General features: G+C 39.0%; 1 protein-coding gene across 3 annotated transcripts in view; it reads right to left on the bottom strand.

Annotated features, from left to right (window-relative positions):
- The window catches only part of SNX9 (sorting nexin 9), a 44,861-nt gene that overhangs the window by 10,080 nt on the left and 12,971 nt on the right, over positions 1-21,810 (bottom strand). For 2 of the 3 annotated variants that reach the window (XM_033144075.1, XM_033144072.1), the window contains exons 2-13: positions 20,707-20,793; positions 19,306-19,380; positions 18,363-18,470; positions 10,900-10,983; positions 9,429-9,582; positions 8,861-9,014; positions 7,732-7,816; positions 6,803-6,928; positions 6,512-6,629; positions 4,576-4,706; positions 2,955-3,058; positions 1,472-1,575 (exon numbers count right to left, since the gene is read on the bottom strand). In XM_033144075.1, the coding sequence (XP_032999966.1) occupies positions 1,472-1,575; positions 2,955-3,058; positions 4,576-4,706; positions 6,512-6,629; positions 6,803-6,928; positions 7,732-7,816; positions 8,861-9,014; positions 9,429-9,582; positions 10,900-10,983; positions 18,363-18,470; positions 19,306-19,380; positions 20,707-20,793 (1,330 nt within the window). The remainder of the gene's footprint in view (positions 1-1,471; positions 1,576-2,954; positions 3,059-4,575; positions 4,707-6,511; positions 6,630-6,802; positions 6,929-7,731; positions 7,817-8,860; positions 9,015-9,428; positions 9,583-10,899; positions 10,984-18,362; positions 18,471-19,305; positions 19,381-20,706; positions 20,794-21,810) is intronic. The other variant, XM_033144074.1, reaches the window with a different exon arrangement.

The raw sequence follows: 21,810 nt of genomic DNA, 5'->3' as shown, positions 1-21,810 counted from the left end.
CAGCAAATAACTGACTACAAAACACTTATCTAAATCAGAGGTCAGCAACCTTATCAGAGGATGGGCCGGTCGACGCTCCGTCCTCCGGAGGACCGGCTGGAGCGTTTGCATGCTCTTCCAGATCGGAGGACCACCCGTGCACACACTCTATTTCCGGTGCTCCTCCAACCCGGAAGTGCGCCAGAAATAGTGTGTGTGCAAGCGCATGGGCGCTTCTCCGTCCCGCATGCGTGCACACATGCTATTTCCAGCACACATCCGGGTTGGAGGAGCGCCCGTGCACAGGCGCCATCAACAGCGGAAGTCGGTCTCTGCGCCGCGCCAGTAAGAGCGGGGGGCGGCAGGGGTCGCCATAGGCTGGTTAGACAAGCCTCGTGGGCCGCTACTGGCCCATGGGCCTTAGGTTGCCAACCCCTGACCTAAATAAACACCAGTATGGCAGGCAGCCAAAGTACTTTCTGATAGTCCCTGTATTCTCCACCTCTCTCCTCACATTTATTTCACACCCACTGGCTTGATTACCAGTTTTTGCACTGCCCTCTTGGTGCCATTAGTTCATTTACTTTGATCAGTGGGTCTACAAGTGCTTCAGCTGCTTGGCCCAAGCTTGCAGTGTCCCCTGTGACCTCTCAAGACCTAATGGGAAACTCATTTCTGAAGTCCAAGGTCTATGGGGCTACATTAAACATTCTAATGTATTTACTCAATAGCTTTTCAAATGGCAGCTTGGTGCAGATCAGTTAGTAGTCTGAGTCTTTCACACAGAAAATGCTTTTATAGAGAAATTGTGCTTTTTACAAAACATACTACAAATGGCTAATGAATCATGTATGCAAACTGTCACACTGCACATCCAAACCAGTAATATGAACAATAGTTCATTTCCAAGATCCACCTGGATGAATCCAGCTATACCAAATTGGATGACTCTGCTTATTCTGCTGTGATCTTTTCTGGCAAGCTCGTTTATGCTTTCAAAACACCAAGATCTAAAACATTTACTAGCTTTGAAAATTCATTTTGTTTGCCAAGTATTCTGTAAATAAAGTTGCCTACAGTAGATAAACACATACTCATTGCAAAATCATGTGAAGAGGAAAGAACATTCTGTAAGAGCTCTTTAAACCCAGAATACATACATACACCCCACCCCCACCCCATTCCAGATCTTGAGAACTTATTGAAACATCTTTAAAAAACAACAACAAGAAGCATGGTTAAAAATTAAGAATGCATAAGCTGTGGGGCAGCTTCCAAAAGGAACGTCTGTCAGAACCAGAGCTTTCAAGTGTTTACAGTCACTTTTGTGGATTGCATATTTATATGGAATTGATTCATTCATTTCATGAACATTGCACTAGTAGTTCTAGTTTTTTACCAAAGTAAATCCTGTTACACATTGTATAAACACATTAAAAAATTAGTCAAGAAACAACAATTTTCATTGTGTTAAATATATTCCCACACTTACGTCCTGTACAGCGTTTCCAGTGTTCGTGGCCCACTGTCAACAACTCCTTAACTCCATCATCCATGGCTTTAGTGAACTTTCCAACTGCATCACATTTCTGTTCACTGTATAATAAAGAACTGAATTACATAGTGTTTTTCTCATTTTCTACTGTGAACATTTTTTAACTGGTTTTTTTTTCTTTTTGCATACTGACTAGGAGGCCACATGCCATCAGTACAGTTTACATCCCTTTTGCAAAGTGAAAACTACATTTTAGTCCTATTGTGGTGCTTTCCCTGAACCACAGAGAAACAAACTAGAAAAAAACAATCTAGGAAAACTCATCAACATTTAATACTGTAACAGAATGGCAACCCCAAAAAACTAAATTCAACTATTTTCTCAACCACAGTCAGAATCTCAACATACACCAGATAAAACATACACCAGATAAAAACATTTTTAAGTGTTTTGGGTTTTGCAATGACTGAATTGGTTGCAGAAATAATGGACACATATTTCCCTTTTAATTTACTAGAAGTATTTCATAAAATAGTTCACAAATACACAGAAAATTTAGTGAGCCTTTCATTTCAGAACAAAGAATGCAAAGTAACAGGTTAATAATAAAATATAAAGTATCAAATTTTAGTTAATGGTAATAAGCATCAATTCAAAGTAACAAAAGCAAGTAGTTTCTAATTTTGCTTGGTGTGTGTTGTGTGTGAGCACAGAAAAGATATGATTGTTTACAGGCCTTGGTCCAGGGCAGCCTAAATGCTGTGATTCCTTTAACATAGATAAAAGTGATCCACAAGTATGTGTGCTATCTTCACCAGCCCCTCCTTTTTCTTGTGAGAATTCTGTAAACCAGGATCTGAAAGGGCTCTAGATGAGAGAATAAGCATTAAACCATGTTTAACACCAATGCCAACATAATGCTTAAACATGGATTAATTAAGGCAATTAAGAGTAGGGAGACTTCTATGTGAAAGTAAGGGGATTGGTAGTGTGTAAGCCTGTAAACCCACACTCCAACCACTTAAGCACAGGTTGCCAATATAGAACTCTTAATCCTGGTTAAGGTAGTAGAGACAATCTGTGCAACAAAAGTAAGGGCTGGAGCAGAGTGCATGAGATTCCCTTGATCCATTCCTCTTTTCTTATCAACAGATAAGCACAAAATAGCATTTCATATGCACGAGCCCAAGGACATTGTTCTCAATGTGGTATTTATGAACAGAGATCAGCAATGATATACTTGGCACTAATCCTTGCAGTTGTGCAGAATTTCAGTATTGAAACACAACATGGAAGCACTTCCAAACCAATTTGCTAGGATACAAATTGACAATGCTGGCATACACTTCACGAAAACTGCTATCCGAGTTACTTATCCATGCAAGATTAAATATGCTTTAAAAACAAGTGCACCTTTTTTAAAAAGCAGGCAACAGCAATTTTGAAATAACACATGAAAACGAAGAATCCAACACCTTACATTTCTAACAAATCCAAGTCAGGTGCTTCTGGTTCCATAGTAGAAAAGACCATAACACCCACAACCTCATCTTTTTCTGCCTTCCTTTTACCAGTTTTCCATTCCTATGGAAAAGAACAAGTGTGGCAATGTGAGACAACACACTCTTGCAGTGAAATCTTGAAAAGTCATCTATCACATAGGGACTTTGTCCTGCTCCCATACACTTCTTGAGCAGGGCAGGGGCCTGCCATAGACCTTCAGATTCCTCCCAGTCCTCAATTCAAAACTGGTGTGAAAAGCAATAATAAAGCATGAAAGAAGCCGTGATCCAGACAGTCATGTGACTTAACATCTATTATTTTTCAGCTTCTTTTTCAGAAAGCTCCTTTCTGCAAAAATATCTTTTTAATCTTGGGGAAGTTTCACACTGGATTTTTAATGTAGCTATTTGAAAGCTGAGTGTAGCTCATTCATTGGTCACTTTAGCACTGGATTACTGCAATGTGCTCTATGTGGGGCTTCACTTGTGCTTGATCTGAAAGCTGCAGTTAGTGCAGAATGCCACAACATGATCGCCGAGAGGAGTGAGACTCTGCCAGCATAGAATATCTCTGCACAGAGATCTGCATTGGTTGAAGATTTACTGCTGGGCCAAGTTCAAGGAGTTCCTATTAATATATGAAACTTTTAACAGCCTGAGGTCATTTACTAGTGAGATTGCCTAACTTCATACATACCTACTCGACCACTGTTACAGATGCCACATAATTCTTGCTTCACATTTGTAAGAAATCAATCATTTAGTGTGGTAGTATCCACACTTTGGAATTCCCTGCCTACTGATGTAAGGTAGGCCTCTTTCACTGTACTTAGCACCTGCTAAGAATATTTTTGTTTAGGCAAGCTTATCCAGATGTGTAAAATGTTGACATGCGTTTTACTCTGGTTTTTAGCTCATTGTTTATTGTAACTTTTTATGTTTTAAAAAGTTGTTTTTAACTTTTTTGGGGGTAATTTTATTGTTTTATGCTTTTCGTAAACCGGTTTGAGGTTTTATTACAATCAAGAAGTATAAAAATCCTCTGAAATAAATAAAACAAGAACGATCCAAATAACTGCAGCAACAGCTTAAGCCCTGACCATGCACATAAAGGGTCTCTTTGCGTTATAACTTGGCCTGGAAAAATATCTTGCCTAAACTTACTCATACATTTTCCAGAAGGGGAAGCCATGTTAATTTGTTGTTTTAGTCATACATATATAATATCACTTAGCACTCACTATCCACCAGTACTTTAGACTTAACCAAAGTTAGGTAACAACTTTACCAAATTGCTGCTTGAAAAATGTTAATGTTCATAAGTGAGGTGCTTCTACAAAAAGCGGCATTCCCACCTGCCTTTGAGAAAATGGTCTTCTAGAAATAACGGTGTTCCATTTTATCCCCTTTTAAACTATGCACCAAAAGGTGCATAGGCTTCATCCCCTTTCTCACAATCAAGCTGTATATAAATTTTATGAAATAAAAAAATGTTAAAGCAGGGACTACTCGCTACTGCTTTTGGAGATGTATATCTAATGGCACTGTCTAGAAAGATTTCTCTCAAAGCAATTAAAAAACAATTGAATGTAATAATACCTTTTCATCACGGAAACTAAGGAACTGCTGAAAAACTTCACTTTCTGAAACAACTGGATGACGACACATCCTGGTCATCCATGCCTGTAGCCTCTCCATCCTCATTTTGATGAATTCTTCCTCGAAACGCCCTGCAAGCCAATTAGTGACAGCTACTGACATTCACACTTAATGCCATCTATCCTCCCCCCCTCCAATAAGACAAACAATTTTTAGCTTGTTTACTTATTTGAAGCCTTTTAGCCTGCCCTTCACTAAAAATCCCAGAGCAGGGTACAATATAATCTAAAACAAGCAGCAAACATCCAAGTCACACGAAATTCAACAAGGGAGGAAAATACTTCTAAAATTAGCTCAGTCAAATGGCATGAGAAACAAATAGGATCTTCAAAATGTGTCTATAACCCAACAGGATTGGCACCAACTACCATATTACCCCCCTATTTTGGGGGACTCAGATTTAAGAAAATGGGAGGAGATGTATCCGTGTATAAGATGCCCCCTAATTTTTGACATTATTTTTAAGGGGGGAAACCTAGTCTTCTCCTAGTGCTCATGAAGCCTGAAAGCTCCCCACCACACCCTGCCCCCTAGTCATTGAGGTGTGGTAACTTTTTCCTCCCTTTAAAAGTACATAGAGCTAAAGGACAAATTTGGAAGAGCAACACTGTTTTCTACTTTCTCTTTCAGTTCTATGTGCTTTTCAAAATTCAGATTAAATTTACTGGATCCAACTTTTACCTAGACATCAAGGAAAAATGAAGTGTTTCTGTGCATGCACTCTATTTTAATTGTTTTTATTGCTTTGGGCTGCAAAGCAATAGATAAATGTGAGAAACGCCAAAATAAAATATACGGCAGTGCCAAGTCTCTCATTTGTTTTGCATATGCTAATTGCCAACATTAACACTGTAAACATACTTTCAAAACAAAAAACAAAAACAAAAAACAGCACATGTACCAAAGAAAATAGCATCAAGAATACAATTTTTCTATATTACCATTTAGAGGGGAATAAACACTGATTGGAAATTAAAGTTTCTTTCAATCTCACAATACTCAAAATAATGGAGAAAAAATTCTCTAAATCTTATCATCAGTGATTCCCAATGTGCTGGTCTGTTATGGCTTTCTTTCAAGCTCATATGTGCACGTCAGAAAAAACTGCTGGAATTCTAAGCTTGAAGCTCTAGCTAAGGAAAAAGTAAATCACTTCCTTAGTTTTCCACTTCCTTGGCATGCATCGTAGTACACACATCAATGCTCAATTTTCTTCGCACGCAGTATGCTGCTTGCATTTCCAGCATTACACAGAGCTATAGAGCAGGCTGCACATCAGATTATTTTTACTGGTTGACTTTAAGATATCTGTGTAAAAGATCACACTTCAGGGGTACAGAGAGTCAAATGGAAAGAAATGCCAATTAATCAGAACAGAAGTGGTAAGCTTAGTTGCCCCACTGCAAGAAGGCCTATGATATTCGCAGCATAATCTTTGGACATTACATGCTGAATTACTTTAATCTTATATTTCATAAAAACTGGACCACATTCCAACATTCCTTTGGTTTCAGAATAGCCCAATCAAGCACATAATGAATGGAAAGACAAAGCCTAGAATCTATCAAGACAGTATAAACAAAATATTAACATCTACTTTTTTCAGGAAGGGTAGCATTAGGAGGCAGATTAAAGAAAGACTAGTGCAGGCTCTTAAATGAACCAGCAACAGCATACTCTGTTCTCAACCACTTTGTTGCTGCTTTTCATTTTTATTCCTCCACTGTTCTTATGAAATTTAAGGGGATAGTCAGTTTTAAGCTGAGAAGTCCTCATTTTCAGAGGGACCCTTTTGCATCTTTCAGAAAATCAACACAGCTAATCAGAGAGAAACAAAACTTCCTATTTCAAGAACCATCAATTTGGAGAAGCTAACCTGTCACTTGCTTGTCTGGAAGAGATGGAATTGGAATGGCTGATCCAAACTTAATCAAGAGACGTTCATATAACCAGTCGAAGTGCTTGTATCTGTGGTTGACAGCTCGATTAGTGTTCTGTAAGATAGGCAGACAAAACACTCTTGCTTATGACTTCCAAAATATATTTACTACTATGTCTGTATAAGTCAGGGTCATTTAACTGTATGATGTAAATCATAGATAAACAATCAAAAGAATTGGGACATTTTGACATGTCACCTAAACAAACTTCTCTGGTACGCACTTACTGTACATGTAAGCTGATATTCGATGTAGCTCTTCAAACCATACATTTTAGAACCTTTTTTTGGATCAGCCACAACACAGTCAAATGTAGAGGTAGGATAAACCCACATTGGCCCATAATCTCCAATCTACAGGACAACAAAAGTATTAATTAACTCCAAGCATGCTACACAAATCTAAAATATACAATTGCATTTAATGCACACTAAACCTACATGTGGAGCCAAAGATGCATCCATTCCATACCTGAAAGTAATTACAGTGGATGCCCAGGTTGCAATTTGGCGCTTCAGCGCATGCACAAAGCGTGATGTAGCGCTTCTGCGCATGCACCGAAACCCAGAAGTAACCCGTTATGTTACTTCCAGGTTCAGCATGGTGCGGAAACCGAAATTGTGCAACCTGAAGCGGCTGTAACCCGAGGTATGACTGTACTACAATGAGCAACCCAGAGGCTTAGCAGGCTGCATTATCAGGCACAATACAGAAATGGGCCACACAGAATTTTACACCTGGGTGCCAGTTTGAAGCAGGTGCCAAATGCACCTTTTGCAAACAGCATTTTAGGGTCTCTCAGTGATGGTATAGCATTTCAACTACTCAGCACAAATAGCTGCCTAGGAAGAAAATTGCTCAAAAAGTTATAGTGGTGTTATTGTGCTGTAGGGTGATGAACAAAGACTTGAATCCTGGTCCCTGATCACTATTAAAAGGAGCCGGTGAATTACATGCTTAATTTCTGGAAGAGTGCCCTTGAGGCTTCACAGTTCCCATGGAAGCATGCAATGTACTCAGCATGTTCAAGACCAGACAGGCTTTTCATTCAATATATATATTTACATACTAATACATATATTTACATACTAATGCCTCATGCAGTTGCCAAAGATAGATATTAATACAACACACACACATAATATTTTAAACTCACAATTATAGGAATTTTCTCTTTGGGTTTTGCTAGCTGCTTTGTCAAGAGATACTGCTCCACTCCAGGTTTTGCAAATCCAGGAAATCTGATCAGAGAAATGAAGTGATTGAATCCTTCTTTCATAGGCTCTTTGACAGATTCAGAACTGCTTGCCATATTTTATAGACATTTGGTGTATCCAAGAAGATAAATGCGGCTGTTACTAAAACAATGGTGCTGAAATGATCTAGTTAGTTACAGACTGAGCAACAACTACATTAGGAGTATATAAATATGCACCTACAATTAAGTCATTGCTGAGTGGCTGAATTCAGCCAATCAGAACAAACGGTGCAGAGGAACTGTTAGTACCAACTGCCACTATAACACCATATAAGAGGCCTCTTGAATTCTCCTCTGTCATTTGATAAACTGACAGTTACATTACCCCACATTTCAGAATCCAGAAACATTTCAAGTGCATGAAAAGGCCCACTCCACAGCAGAAATTTCATCGCCTCACTTCCCAATCAACCCCCCACACTCCTGACTGTATTACTAACTTTCTTTTTTAAAAGTGACAGACAGACAGACAAAATATCCAGAATGTATATCTCATTGCAGAGCTGGACAACTGGGCAGAAGGAGGCTGCTAGGGAATGGGGGTGGAGATGGATACAAAAGCCCCACTGGGCAAGGGAGTGCAGATGATTTACATCTCTGGCTGTAAGGGAGAACTATCCTGTTAAGACAAAGCACTTAACTGAAATCTACTTGCTACAGAAAATGTGAAAACTAACAAACTATATGGTCAAATCATTCCAGCTGTTCAAAACCACCTAAGGGACAACAACATTTTGGTCCAACAAGTCCACACAAAAGAGATGATAAAGCTCAATTGAAGTGCATATTTTATTTGAGGAAATAAGTTTTGTTTGGGACTTATAAATAGGCTTTTTTTTAAAAAAATTATTTTCTTTAGCCGATTACTGATTTTGTTACCCTTTCCCACTGAAATAAGTGCATTATTTGTAAACTTTACATGGAAAATGCACTACAACTTGTGAACACAGTCAACTATTGCATTTTAAATTCCTCTTTAAATTTCTATTTCCCCCATCCCCACCCTATTCAGGGCTGCAGTTTTTACTTGTTAAGTGGTAGCTTCATAGCAGCTCCACGGCTATTGCCACGCTGAAGCCCTGCTGGGTCTGAAGGCTCTGCCTCTTTATATCCAAGATAGGGTGCAGCCGTTGATTTTGGGTCATCCCAGTCATCATCCCAGTCATCGTCATCAGCAGCCGCTAAAGAAGAGACAATACTAGTTGCATACATAATGTCCAAACCACACTTAACACGAACAAGAGTACATCTAATTAACTGGCACCTTTCAATTCTACAGTATCCTAATGCAAGACTAAACAGCATTCTGGAGCATTCTGGGGATAAGGGTATATCGTAAGAAGTCCCAATCAACACACCCACACAAACATCTAATCAAAATGGCATAATATATATATATATATATATATGTGTGTGTGTGTGTGTGTGTATTATTACACACAACAACAATCTGCTGATGGTCTCTGAGTATGTTTACCATGTAGTTTTAGCAGAATTCTGAAATCAAGTATCATTATTTACTTTCTGAATTATGTTTATCTGGAGTCCTACCCAACCCCAATAACCAGCAATAGTTATGGAAACACTCAGCTGACCTGGACCTTGATAAGCCTGTGGATGACCGAATGCTGCTGCATCCCAGTTGTTTGAAGCGCTGTTTTTCTGCCTATTTTCAGGTTTTGCTGCCCAGCCATCACCACCTGTTGTGTTGTCCCAGTTTGACCAGGGGTCGTTTGCATTGCTGGTAGCCTATGTTTAAAAATGAAAAAAAGGCAGAATGTATATTTTTAGAAAAATAGAAAAAGTAAAATTTTTGTCACAAAAGTTACCAATAAATTCCCTTTTAAAGTAAATAGGGAAAAATTTTGGAAGGCAAAAGCATGTATTCCATTATTTTCCACACAGGTGCACATATAGGGTGCTATTCAACTACAGTTAACTCAAAACAGACCCACTGCAATTAATATGACTAAGGTAGTAAGACTATCATTTTCAATGGGTCTATTCCTGAGTAAACAGTAGTTGCACTCCCTTATTTAATTTTACAAATAAAAGTCAAAAAGCAATTCTAAACAGTTAAAATATAAAAGGCACGTTTTTTATGCTTTTAGATAACACTATGGCATAAAACGGCGTTTCTGTGCGCTGCTCTGGTTCGCCAGAAGCGGCTTTGTCATGCTGGCCAGCTCCCTCGGCCAGTAACGCGAGATGAGCGCCACAACCCCAGAGTTGGACATGACTGGACCTAATGGTCAGGGGTCCCTTTACCCTTTTTATGGCATAAAAAACAGCAGCTCATTAGATGCCAACAGTCTGATCCTAATTGGAAGGAAGTGCTATTCTTTTCAATGGAGTTTAAAATCAGCAAAACAAAACCTGTTACTAGGCTAACGGTGGTTCTACCCAGACTTTGAACACAAACACATGTTTAGGTAACAAAACAAGCCATTATAGCCACAAATATGTCCACTTTCATATAGAAGCCCAAACATCATTTTATAATAATCACAATCACCTAAGATATACTGTTTCATTGCCCTGGCTGGCAATTTGATTTGAGGGGCAACTGAAAAGTTTTGGTAATTATCTTTAACACCCTAAGCAGCTCAAGTCCAGGATACCAAAGAGACTGGCAACTCCCATACCAACCTGCCTACTCTCTGGAGAAGCCCTTTTCTGTATTTCACAGGTTCTTTTTCAAAGTCTTATTTTGCTTACAGATGTAGCATCACTTACTATTAAGAGAAATATAAAAAAGTTTTGAAAATGATTTAGCCACTGCCTTAGGAGTTGAGAAGAAAGCCTGTCATTAGTTCTGTGTATCTTCACAAGAATACCAGAAGCTCACCAGTGACTAAATTTAGACATTTCTGTAAATTCTAGTTTATGCAGGTAGTGTGTAACATCTTCCAGTAGTGTTATTAAAATTTAGACTTGCAGGTGAGATTTTAAAAAAAAGTGAGAAAGAGATCAAGTTGTACGGGTATACTTTTAGTATACTTTTTAGTATACCCTTTTAGTATACTTTTTAAGGGTATACCCTTTTAGTAACTTTTAAAGAATTACCTTTCTTGTAGAAGGAGTTGAAGGTGGAGATTGAGTAAAAAATTCCAAAATAGAAGTATGAGTGGCAGATGCCTGAGAATCCACCTTAAAAATAAGAAGCACTCAGTAAAGGGGGAAAGGCAGAAGTAAGTATGAAAGCCTGATGTAGTTTTCAGCTCTGCAGCATAGAAAGATTCTTGCAGGCAAGGTGAACTGCTGAAATGCAGGCATGCCACACAACTGCCACACAATAATCAGAAGCAGCATGCATCTAAATAAAAATTTCTCTAAAGATTGCAGGATTTTTCTCTCATAACCTATTCAAACTACACTATTGTGTTCAGATCCTAGATGTTACATCAAGCACAAAAGCAAACTTTCAAAAAAACTTAAGTAAAACCATGCAACCATGAGACGTAACTTCCAAAAGCCAAGCAATGTCTTCCACATCATGAAATAATCATACAACAAATGCTTCCTGATCTGCTTACAAATGAACTTCATCTACAGGGCCTTCATACCAAGTATCACAATGCCATTCATGAACACCCCGTCTTAAAAGCATTTGTTGCCACTGTATTGGCATCAATGAATTCATTCAGTATTCTTATTCCTCAAATGGAAGCATTTATATATTGTTGTGTTTTTATGGCATTCATCACATCAGAAGCATTAAGAGAATCTGAAAGTGTGAAACCAACGTGTGTGGTTAACATATCAAGGGAGCCTTTGTTCACACACATTTATAACAATCAAAACATACTAGAGTATTTTCTTAAGTGTTACTGGAAAAATATAAATGATACAGGAATTACTGAGCGCAAGTCCTAGGATTAGCTCACAATGCTAAGTAATTTGCTGAGTAACTTGCCTAGACTACGTCTTGCTTCATTAATTTTTACTGGTTTTCCTGAAACAAAAGTATTTTATAAGACTTTGGAATTGACATAACTACAATTATATAGCCACTGTATATTGTTCAACCATGTTTAATTTAGAAATGATAGTAGTGTATCCCAGTCAGATGGACAGGGCACAAATAATAAAATTGTTGTTGTTCTTGTTGTTCTCCTTCATGTCCAAAGCAAATCTCCTCTAAAGTAGCATCCTCCAAAGGAAGGGAATAATTTACATTCTGGGAGGAATTCAACATCTCTCCAGAATGTCCCATCAGTACAAGCATTTCTGCTTGCAAGACAAAACAATTTCCCCTCATGAGCTGTTCTGGGGATTTCCTGATCCTCCAGAGTGGATTGAGGGAAGCATGAGTTCATGCACTGGCATCTGCTAGCACAAAGCTAGCATATGAGAGCTAAAAACAATTTAAACATAATATATAAAGCCAACAACCAATACTAAAGCCAATTACTTAGACCTAGGGCAAATGTAATATTTAATCATGCTTATTACCAAGTAGCATAGGAGCCAACTCCTAGGGACCAAGGTCCCTTGTCCCCCTTAAATATTTGAGGGGGCTGCCCCCCCCCCCGCAAGTTGACGACACTGCCATTCAAATGGTGTGTGCGCGCCACATCTCATGATCAATTAGGTGGGGCAAAACAAACCAGTAACACCCAAGCCTCCCAGACACATTTAGATGGCTATAGAATGTTAACACTGGTCTTTCAGGGACTCCACTTTCTACATCCCTTAACAGCGAGAACTGTCCATTTATTACTCTTTGCTTCTGTCTCCTAAACCAATCACTGATCTATAGGAGGACCTCTCGTCTTACTCCATGACTGCTAACCTTATTCAGCACTCTTTGGTGAGGTCAAAAGCTTTTTGAAAGTGCAAGTAGAGAAATCAGCTTTATCTATATGCCTATAGATACTTTCAAAGAACTCCAATACAGTGACACAGGACCTACCCTTGCAGAAGCCATGCTGCTTATGCTTCAGCAAGTCTTGTTCTTTGTAGCAGTTTTATCAATTTTCCCAGAACAGACATTAAGCTAACTAATCTGTAATTTCCAGAATCCTCCCTTTTATACAAAATGGTAACACATTGACTGCTTTGTAGTCAACAGATATGTAGGTTGATCTTGGGAACAAGTTACATTTTTTTTTGCTAGAAGATCAGCTATTTCCCATATGAGTTCTTTAAGGCATCTCAGATGGATGCCACACGGACACAGTGATTTGTAAGTTTTGATTTTGTCAACAAAGCCTAGGACTTTGTCTCTTGCCTATTTGCCTCAGTTCCTCTGTCTCCCTTTCTGTGCTCTATATACAGGTATGCTGCTCTGAAGATTGATTAAATTAACCCATTCCTCCTTTTCCTCTTCTAGCACACCTTTGACTTCCTTATTATCCATAGGTCCAACCACCTCTCTAGCTGGTCTCCTGCTCCAAATGTATTTAACAATTTTTTGTTGTTGGTATTTAGATTTTTAGCATTCTTGTTTAGCATATTAATTATTATGTAGCATCCCTTATTGACTGCTTGCATTTCTTGTGCCAATATTTATGTTATGTTTTGTTCCCCACATTTGGACAAGGCTTCTATTTTCTTACTTCTGCAGTGGTTTTAGTATTAGAAAGTTTTATTTTCTACAAATCAGAGATGAAAAAAAACCCCAGGAATAATTTCTTTTGAAATTCAAATAGTTATATGGAAGAAAAGAAAATAACTTAAAGTCTAAATGGGAAAAATGTTAAGACATGCCAATTCTGAACACAACATAAGCAAAACACCTTCAGAAAAGGGCCATAGCTCCTACTTCTACAGGTATAATCAAAGAAAATTACTACCATTTGTTTACTAATTGCATTTAACACCACATCAATTAGCAGTGGAAATGAAGTATTTTAGATGTGTTGCAAATGAAATCTGACTTTTCACATGTAACAGAGATGCTCCAATTTAAGACATTTTGGAGAAAAATCTTGTACATTATCAGTCTGATGATTAAATAAGATCTGCCTTGTGATCAGTTGAATATTTTGCTTGGGAGACTGAAAGGAGTATTTAGAAATAAGCATTTTTGAACTGGTACAGGACACACTGAATTAGATCCTGTGACATTCCTGCTGCAGGAAGCGGAAGGTATAGTTAAAGGAGAAACTATTGCATTTGATCACAGTTCGTTTCATGAACGGAAGAAGCTGTCTGTGAAAACTGCATGCAGGATTCAACTTATTAAGTATAGCAAAAGTACTGCTGGCAGTAAATTGTGCAGTGGTATACCTCTTCCTTTAAAAGATAAAGTTGCAAAGTCAATGGAATAGGTTCACGTGAGAGAAGGTAAACAATGCACAGAGATTTAAGAGCATAATGGCTGCTCTATACTGACTGGCTTACAGACTTCATATGAAGCTGCACCTTGTCAGCAACCTTTGATTCTCTAGACCAGGGGTCGGCAACGTTTTTTGAGGCTGGTCCAGTCCACTCCCTGGCAGACCTCTCGGTGGGCTGGAGTGTGGACACCTGTGCACACCCTCAAGCTATTTCCGGCGCTCTTCTGGGTCGGAAGAGTGCCGGAAATAGCGTGTGCACATGCGCTCCTCCATCCCGGAAGTGTGCCGGAAACAGCGCTATTTCCGGCGCTCTTCTGACCTGGAAGTCGGTCCCCGTGGCAAGAAAAAAAATGGCGCCGCGAAAAAGCACGGAATCCCAACGCAGATCCACAGAACGACCATGGGCCAGTTCCAGGAAGCTCATGGGCCTTAGGTTGCCGACCTCTGCTCTAGACCGTTTGATACTTCTGGATCTCCTGAGATTGCTTACTTGTGGAGTTTCTTCGCTTTGGCCAGCTCCCACTTCTCTCAAGGAAGAGGGTTCATAGACTAACTCATTCTGGTTCACTGCTTAGATTCCATTGTCAGCCTGGGTTTCTGCATTCTGAGAATGCAGTACAATTTTAGTCTCAAAAGGAAAACTAGATGAGTTGGTTGCTTTTTTTGTGTATCAGGATTTTTTGTGAGCAGCTGCAGTAGTCCAAGGAAATATTTGCTTGTTTTCTTGCTTCAAAATTATATTACAACAAGAACAAAAATACAATGTTTGGAATCCAAAAAGCTATGTAATTTTAATTTTAAGCTAGGTTCAATAACTTTAATGTGCCTACGGGGGCTAATTTATGTGCTTTGAATAGCAATCATACATGCCATATCCTTTTTGAAACTGAGGGTAGTTTGTGATAGGGTATGAGAATCTACATTTTAGAGAAAGAGCCAATAACTTCACCAGGCACACATTAAAAAGCTCTTCAGATCTCTGGCAGTGTCCAAAAGTACTCCTTGCCTTTGTGTCTAATAAAAGTACCTCCTCTTCACCACATCTAAAATTCTTTGGTGTACAATGTATTTTGCTATTTGTCTCCCAGTCAACCTAACTTCCTTTCTAGCAGGGAGTAGCGAAGCAACCTTGTGGCGGGGTCCAAAGTCCAAATTCAGTCCTCTACCTATAAGACTACACTGGCTGTTATTTACATTTCGCCTGCCATTCTGCTAGGTCAACTTGTTTAAAATTTTAATTTTATAAAGGCTATCAAGTGATTGATTGCTTTGTATTACTAACTATTGTTTCCAGCAGTGCTTTTTCTGGGGGTACGCATGCCCCTAAACATTTTGTGAATCTAAGTTTGACCTCATTGAGTGGCAGTATTTCAATATGAGTAGGAAAATGAGAATACCCCTAAACATTTTTTTTAAGAAAAAAAGCACTGGTTTTCAGTCTTCACCGTTTCAAATAGCTAAGCAAACAGGCTTATCAATTTACATTGCAAAGCTGTGCAAACAAGTTTGCTTTCCTGAACAACAGCAGTGTTCATAGTTTCTTAAAAATCCTTGCACTGAAATTAAAAAGCTTCTTTTAGAATTTTAGTACATTTTAATTTTTCAGTTATTAATGAATGAACTACCCTGCCACCAACTCAAAAGCTTGTTTTCGTGTTACAAGACCTTTGACCACCACTACCTGCCTCTGACCTATGGACTACTACAAAGGTTTAGGCATGTTGAAAGATATCCCTATCCTGATCCAAGTCTCTATTACAATACAGTTACAGGGGTTGTCACGGTTGTCATGAGGCCTTTCATAATAACTGGCTGAACTGCTCTAGTATCAGAGCTGCAAAGGCATCTACTGCTATAGGTTGAGCTTTTTGAGCCTCATGGCCTCTGGTTCCCACTAACTGAGCCGCTCAGGCCCTAATAAGGAGCAAGATGGACAAGCACAGCAAAAGCTGAGGGAAGCAGAAGTTGGGAGACTCAAAAAGCAGCACAGTAGAGACTTAAGAACTCACAGTTGGGATGAGCAAGAATGAAGGCTCCAGAGGAACCAAAGTATGCAGGCAGACATATTAGGGGCTTTGGGATGCAAAAACAGCTCAAACATATTATGCCACAGATTTGAGCAGTTCCTTCAAAATCTAACAAAGAACAAGGAGGGGGGGTGGAAGAAAAAGCAAGAGAAGAAGCCATTAGCGAAGAAGAAAACTGAAACAGGTGAGAACTGAGAGACTTCTGTCGAAGAGCTGGAGAGGCAAGGAATTGCATATGTATTTGAAATAACCAACCAAAACTTTAACTCGGCTGATATGAGACACTGAAACATTTCAAAGCACCTTTATGCATTTGAGCTTACATGGTCATAGTACCCGGTACATCTAGGTGTGGCGCACCAGACTTCTCCATCTGGCACTTGGAACTCTCTCAAGGCCACACCCCTCACTGGCTCTGCTTTTTGTGTGGCTAGAATGTGTCCCTGAGCTCTGATAGTGCCCCAAGCTTGTCTGGATGGAGGCTAGAGAGAGGTGTGTGAATGTGTATAGAAACTAGTAAATGTACATTCATACCGCCACCTACTTTGGCCGTTTGTCCTGCCCACATCGGCATTTAGTCCTTCGAAGGTTGCCCAGAAGTAAATTCAGCCCTTGAACTGAAAAAGGTTCCCCTAACATGTGCATGTAAACCAAATGAGCTAGGCCCACCTTAACCGATGCCTGCTCCCTTGATGTCCCCATATTCAGCAATGACATCTAGGAAGAGGGGCCTTTTTGTCAGCAGCAATTTATACATATTGCTCTTTCCAGATATTTAAAAATTTAGAATGGGCCTGCTGTGGTGGTTGGTGGCATGGCTAACCAGTGGAGCTCCATTTCAGCCTCACAGATACAAGAGATGTATAGGCTCTAATGGGAGAAGGGGACTTGGGTGTTTAGGAGAACCAAATGGGTAACATGGAATATTCAGAGTTTCAGGCAGTCTTTTCTAAGGACAATGGATCTAGCAACAAATGGAGCTACTGGTACTTGGCCAAGATAGGCAGGCTGAATTAAAAGAGGTTAGGTGCCTGGAGGCAGGGAAGAAACAGGAAGAGAGCAAACTCAGCAATCGGCTGATACATTACAATAGAAAGAACAAGTGGAGGAGACAGAAAACTTATCAACAGAAAGGCCAATAAGGAAATGGATTTCAGAAATAACTCACACAGGAACTAACAGGTCAAGAAACTGTATTTTGTTTCCTCTTTCCTGCCAACATGGACAGTTAAGGATGCTGGCTGGTTTATGTGATAAAGACACACAGGATCCAAGCGGGGATAAGAGAGAACCTGGGATCAATCTTCATACAGGGGTGCTTAAGATCTGGTGCAAGAGGTTCAACTGCTAACAGCTGTCAAAGAGCTATCAAATTCAACACATATTTATGTGAACAGTTATGTGACTCAGTGGTTATAGACAGTTGTTAAGACTAGTTCTGATAAAAGGTATACCGCACATATTAGGAAAGGTAAAGACAAGTCCAAGAGGATACCAGCATGGTTAACGAGCAGAGTAAAGGAAACTGTACAGATTCATAGAATTGTAGTGTTGGAAAGTACCATGAAGATCATCTAGTCCAACCCCCTGCAATGCCAGAATCTTTCATCCAACATGGGGCTCAAACCCACAACCCTGAGATTAAGAGTCTCATTCTTTACTGACTGAGCTATCCTTCTTGGAGAAGAAGGAAGTCTTATTTTAAAGAAGGAAAAACAAGAACAAAAAAGGAACAAAAGCTGTGGCAAAATACGTGAACAATAAAGAATTGCCCACCACAAAGAGAGATGAAACACATTAATGGAGAACAGGTTTATCAACTACCATGATAACTAACTAGAATCTCTATGCCCAGAGAATGCCAGTACCTGGAGTGCAAATAAAAAAGGAGAAGCTTTGGCTGTTTATGGCTTCCTAAAAGAAATCTAGTTGGTCATAGAAAAGTGATTCTGGATTAGACAGAGCTTTGGTCTGACCCAGAAGAGATCCAATGTAATGTTAGCAGAACTTTTCTATTCATTTCCCTTACAACTATGTCAATAAATGAGGAGTTAATTTTCAAAGGATTAAAGAACACCTGAGGTTGTCTTTTCCATGCAGGTTAACTCACAACAAGGGACTTCAACAAGCTTCTCTGGTTCAATACAGTCTGTCATGCTTCTAGTGCTCAAGAAAAACATGCTCTAAATAAAGGGCTTTTTAAAGAAACAAGACCTACCTGGCTATTGGTTTTTGCTGCTTGCAAATTAGTCTGTGCAGTAGAGAGACCATCCAAAAAGGCTTGGTCGGCTACTGAAATTCCATCTTTGGTACCTTCAGGTAGAATCTGAAAAACAGAATGCTGCTGAAAATACATTTCTAAAATAAAATGTCAACTTTATATTAAATAATAAGCTCAGGTTTAGATAGAGTATGATATCCAGCTAAGTCATACTCTGAACACACTCAGTGATATCAATGGATTTAAGTTCTCTGTGAGATTCATTCAGGTGGCATAGTGTGTTTATAGCTGAAGACAGGAGACAGCACATCCATCACCCTAAACACTCATATTGATTTTAATTGTATTTTAATTGCTTCTTTTATTTCTTATATTGTATTCTATAATACGGAATTCAAACTGTAATACAATAAAAACCAATATGTAATAATTTAAAGGAGCAATAAAAATACAATTAAAAATAATACAGCATCTAGCACAGCACATTGTGACTGCTACAAGAGGCAGAAAACCATTGAATGATTCACCAAGATGCTCAGCAATTTTCAAATGGTCCCTGTGAAAAACGTTTGGGAACCACTGCCTTACTGTATCATTCTATGTGCATGCATTGAACATACAAGACAGAAACAAGCCCTGTTTCATTCCATCTTCCATTTAAGTAAGAACAAGCTGCTCCTTGTAAGTGAAAACAACCCTAATTCAATGGAACTTGCTCCCAGGTAAGTGGAGTTAGGATTGCAGCCCCAAGCAGACTGCGATTTGGTTTTTAGTGTACTATAGGCCTCTTAAATGTACAAACACAGAAACAATGGTGTGATACTGTATCTCACTTACTGACTTACAAGAGTGCATGTTTCCAGTTTTTAAAAAATGGTTATCTATAGAATATGTAGTAATTTCATTTTATCTCACTGATGAATATCATTTTGTAACTTACTTCAACATAATCTGTGGGAACGAGTCCTCGTTCCCCTTTGCTGTTTTTGCCTTCCAGCCAGCCTCCACCTACATCCTACAACAAATAAAAACAAATGTGTTAAGTAGTTAAAATTATGAAGACAATAAATTGTAAGTTTAGTTATTTTAAAGAAATGCATTCCAAATGTCTTTTTAGAATATTTATATGTTTTCTTAGTATCACGCTTTTGTTCCAAGCTTCCTCCAAAGCATAATGGGGTCTCCCAATTAATAGAGCAATCTAAACCCCTGATACAATGTGCTGGAAAGTTTTTAATGCAGCACAAGTATCCCTCCACTCAGAAGCTACTGCCACTGGCGTCTCCAAAAGTTGCAGGTATGACCTCTTCATCCCCACCCCCACCCCAAAAAAACCTCAGCATTTCAGCAGTGGAGCTGTGATGGCACAGGATTTGCTGGATACTAAGGGGCTCTGCTGCTGATCCAGGCTTCTTCAGCATGACAGCCTAGGAGCCCACACAGCAAAAGGGCATTGTTTCCTGCACCCCCATCTTCTGTCCTGGCTGGCATGAATGGTGGGACTGTTGATGCAGCACACCATCAAATATCACCATTGCCAGTCAGGGGCTAGCATTGCAGTCTTATTATCTCAGCCACCATAGGTCAGGTTGAGAGACAGTGAAAGCTAAGCAGTCTATTTCATAGCCAGATAAAAATCAGAATTTGAGTCCAACGTACACCATCATATTGGCTCTATGAAAACCTGTCGCAGCTGCATACAGCTGCAGTCCTACACATGTTCATTTTGGAGTAAACCCCGCAAGCCAGAGTTTAGGTTTGATCAGTTCAAGTTGGATCTATTCAACTTGCCAGCAATTTTAGCAGGCAGATTTGATGGAAGCAGATATACCTATTGAACTATTAATTTTTCCATAGTTTTTAAAAAATTAGATTATGAATTTTGTCACTAAGAATGCAAACAAAACACAATCCTAAGCATGCTTAAGCAGAAGCAAGTCCCAAATTCAATGGGACTTCCTTCCAAGTAAGGCTACATTTAAGTTATAGCTCCAATATCATTATATCATATGTATGTTTGCCCAATATATATTTGCAACTTTGAGGCACAGTTCAAAGAACTATTTGTAACTAATAAGTCTATAGAATTCCAGTCCCCACCCCCTTAGAAAAATACATAACAGTGACCAACTCTTTTTATGGCTTCCTTTTAAGTAAATAAGTAATGTATCTATTAACTTGGAAGGTAATGGCAAATCTACTAAGACTGAAGGGAAATGTGCAAGTTGTGTATCTGTAGGTTTCAGGTTCAATAATATGGTAAATACTTGATGTTTCTACACCAAAATTCCAGGAAGTAGTTTTATGTATGGTACTTTGATTTCCACTGACTGCATCTTACCGGATTGGTAACTGTGATGATTTCTCCTTCGTTAACTGTCAGCTCATTGTTTCCAGGTTCAGCAGCAAAGTCATACATAACCCGAGCCTGTAGATGTGCAAAAACTGTATCAGTGATACCACTTCTGTGTTTAGTTAAAGGTTCATAGCAAACATTTGTAGGAACCGAGAGTTCAAAAGAAATGACGTAACAGCAGAGAGGAATCGGTGACACATCACTTGTTACGGTTAGCACTTTGAAAAACTTGGAACTCCAAAAATTTATGTAAAACTTGCTATCAGTAAAAATCTAAATTGTAGACACAATCAGGTCTCAAGTACCAAACCTGACTATTCCTTAATTTTCTGAGGAAATTTAGGGATCTCTCCACCACCAACCAACAACCTCAAATCTACATTGTCCACCCAGCCTTTTAAAGCACCTTCACAAGGAGCAGAACAGAAGTTTGAATACCACATTCAACCTAATTAGTAGCCCACAGCACTCTTATAAATCAAAATGCCCTCACTTAAGACTGAGGATTGATCTCATCCCCCAAAAAAAGACCTCTAATAATTTGTACTTAATGGATGCATGACAGCTCCCATAAATTGTTCTCAATCCCCAAGGATGAGCAATGTGGGGCAGAAATAAGGCCCCTTATCCACATGATGTGTAGCTAGCTGCCCAGTTGTAAACCTTTATGGGGTGAAGTTTTGGTAATTACAAAGGCCTGGTTAAAAAGGAAAGTTTTCACTTGGTGCCTGAAGATATAATTTAGTCCTGAAAACCTCATAATATTTCAAATACAGTATGCAATTTTTGTTGTTATTGAATTACATCTCTGATATTTGGAATTTAATGCCATGTACGGTGGTTCAAGCACCATAAGGAGAAGCTGTCACCTTCTATACAGCAATGGATTAACTATTTGATCCCCTGTCCTATCCTTATTTAAACTAGCAATGTGTCGGTATGAGAAGATAGCATGTCAATTTCCACTTTTAGTGTTTGTATGAATATTTATTTGCATTGTTCAGAAAAAAATATTGCTGAGATCAGGAATCAACAAAATTTACAGCTCTCTGCTCATTTATGTACCATGAGTAGTGAACAGGAGTCAAC

The sequence above is a fragment of the Lacerta agilis genome, chromosome 3 (genome assembly GCF_009819535.1).
Source record: "Lacerta agilis isolate rLacAgi1 chromosome 3, rLacAgi1.pri, whole genome shotgun sequence".
Taxonomy (NCBI): Eukaryota; Metazoa; Chordata; class Lepidosauria; order Squamata; family Lacertidae; genus Lacerta; species Lacerta agilis.
This window is presented reverse-complemented; position numbering and strand designations above follow the sequence as displayed.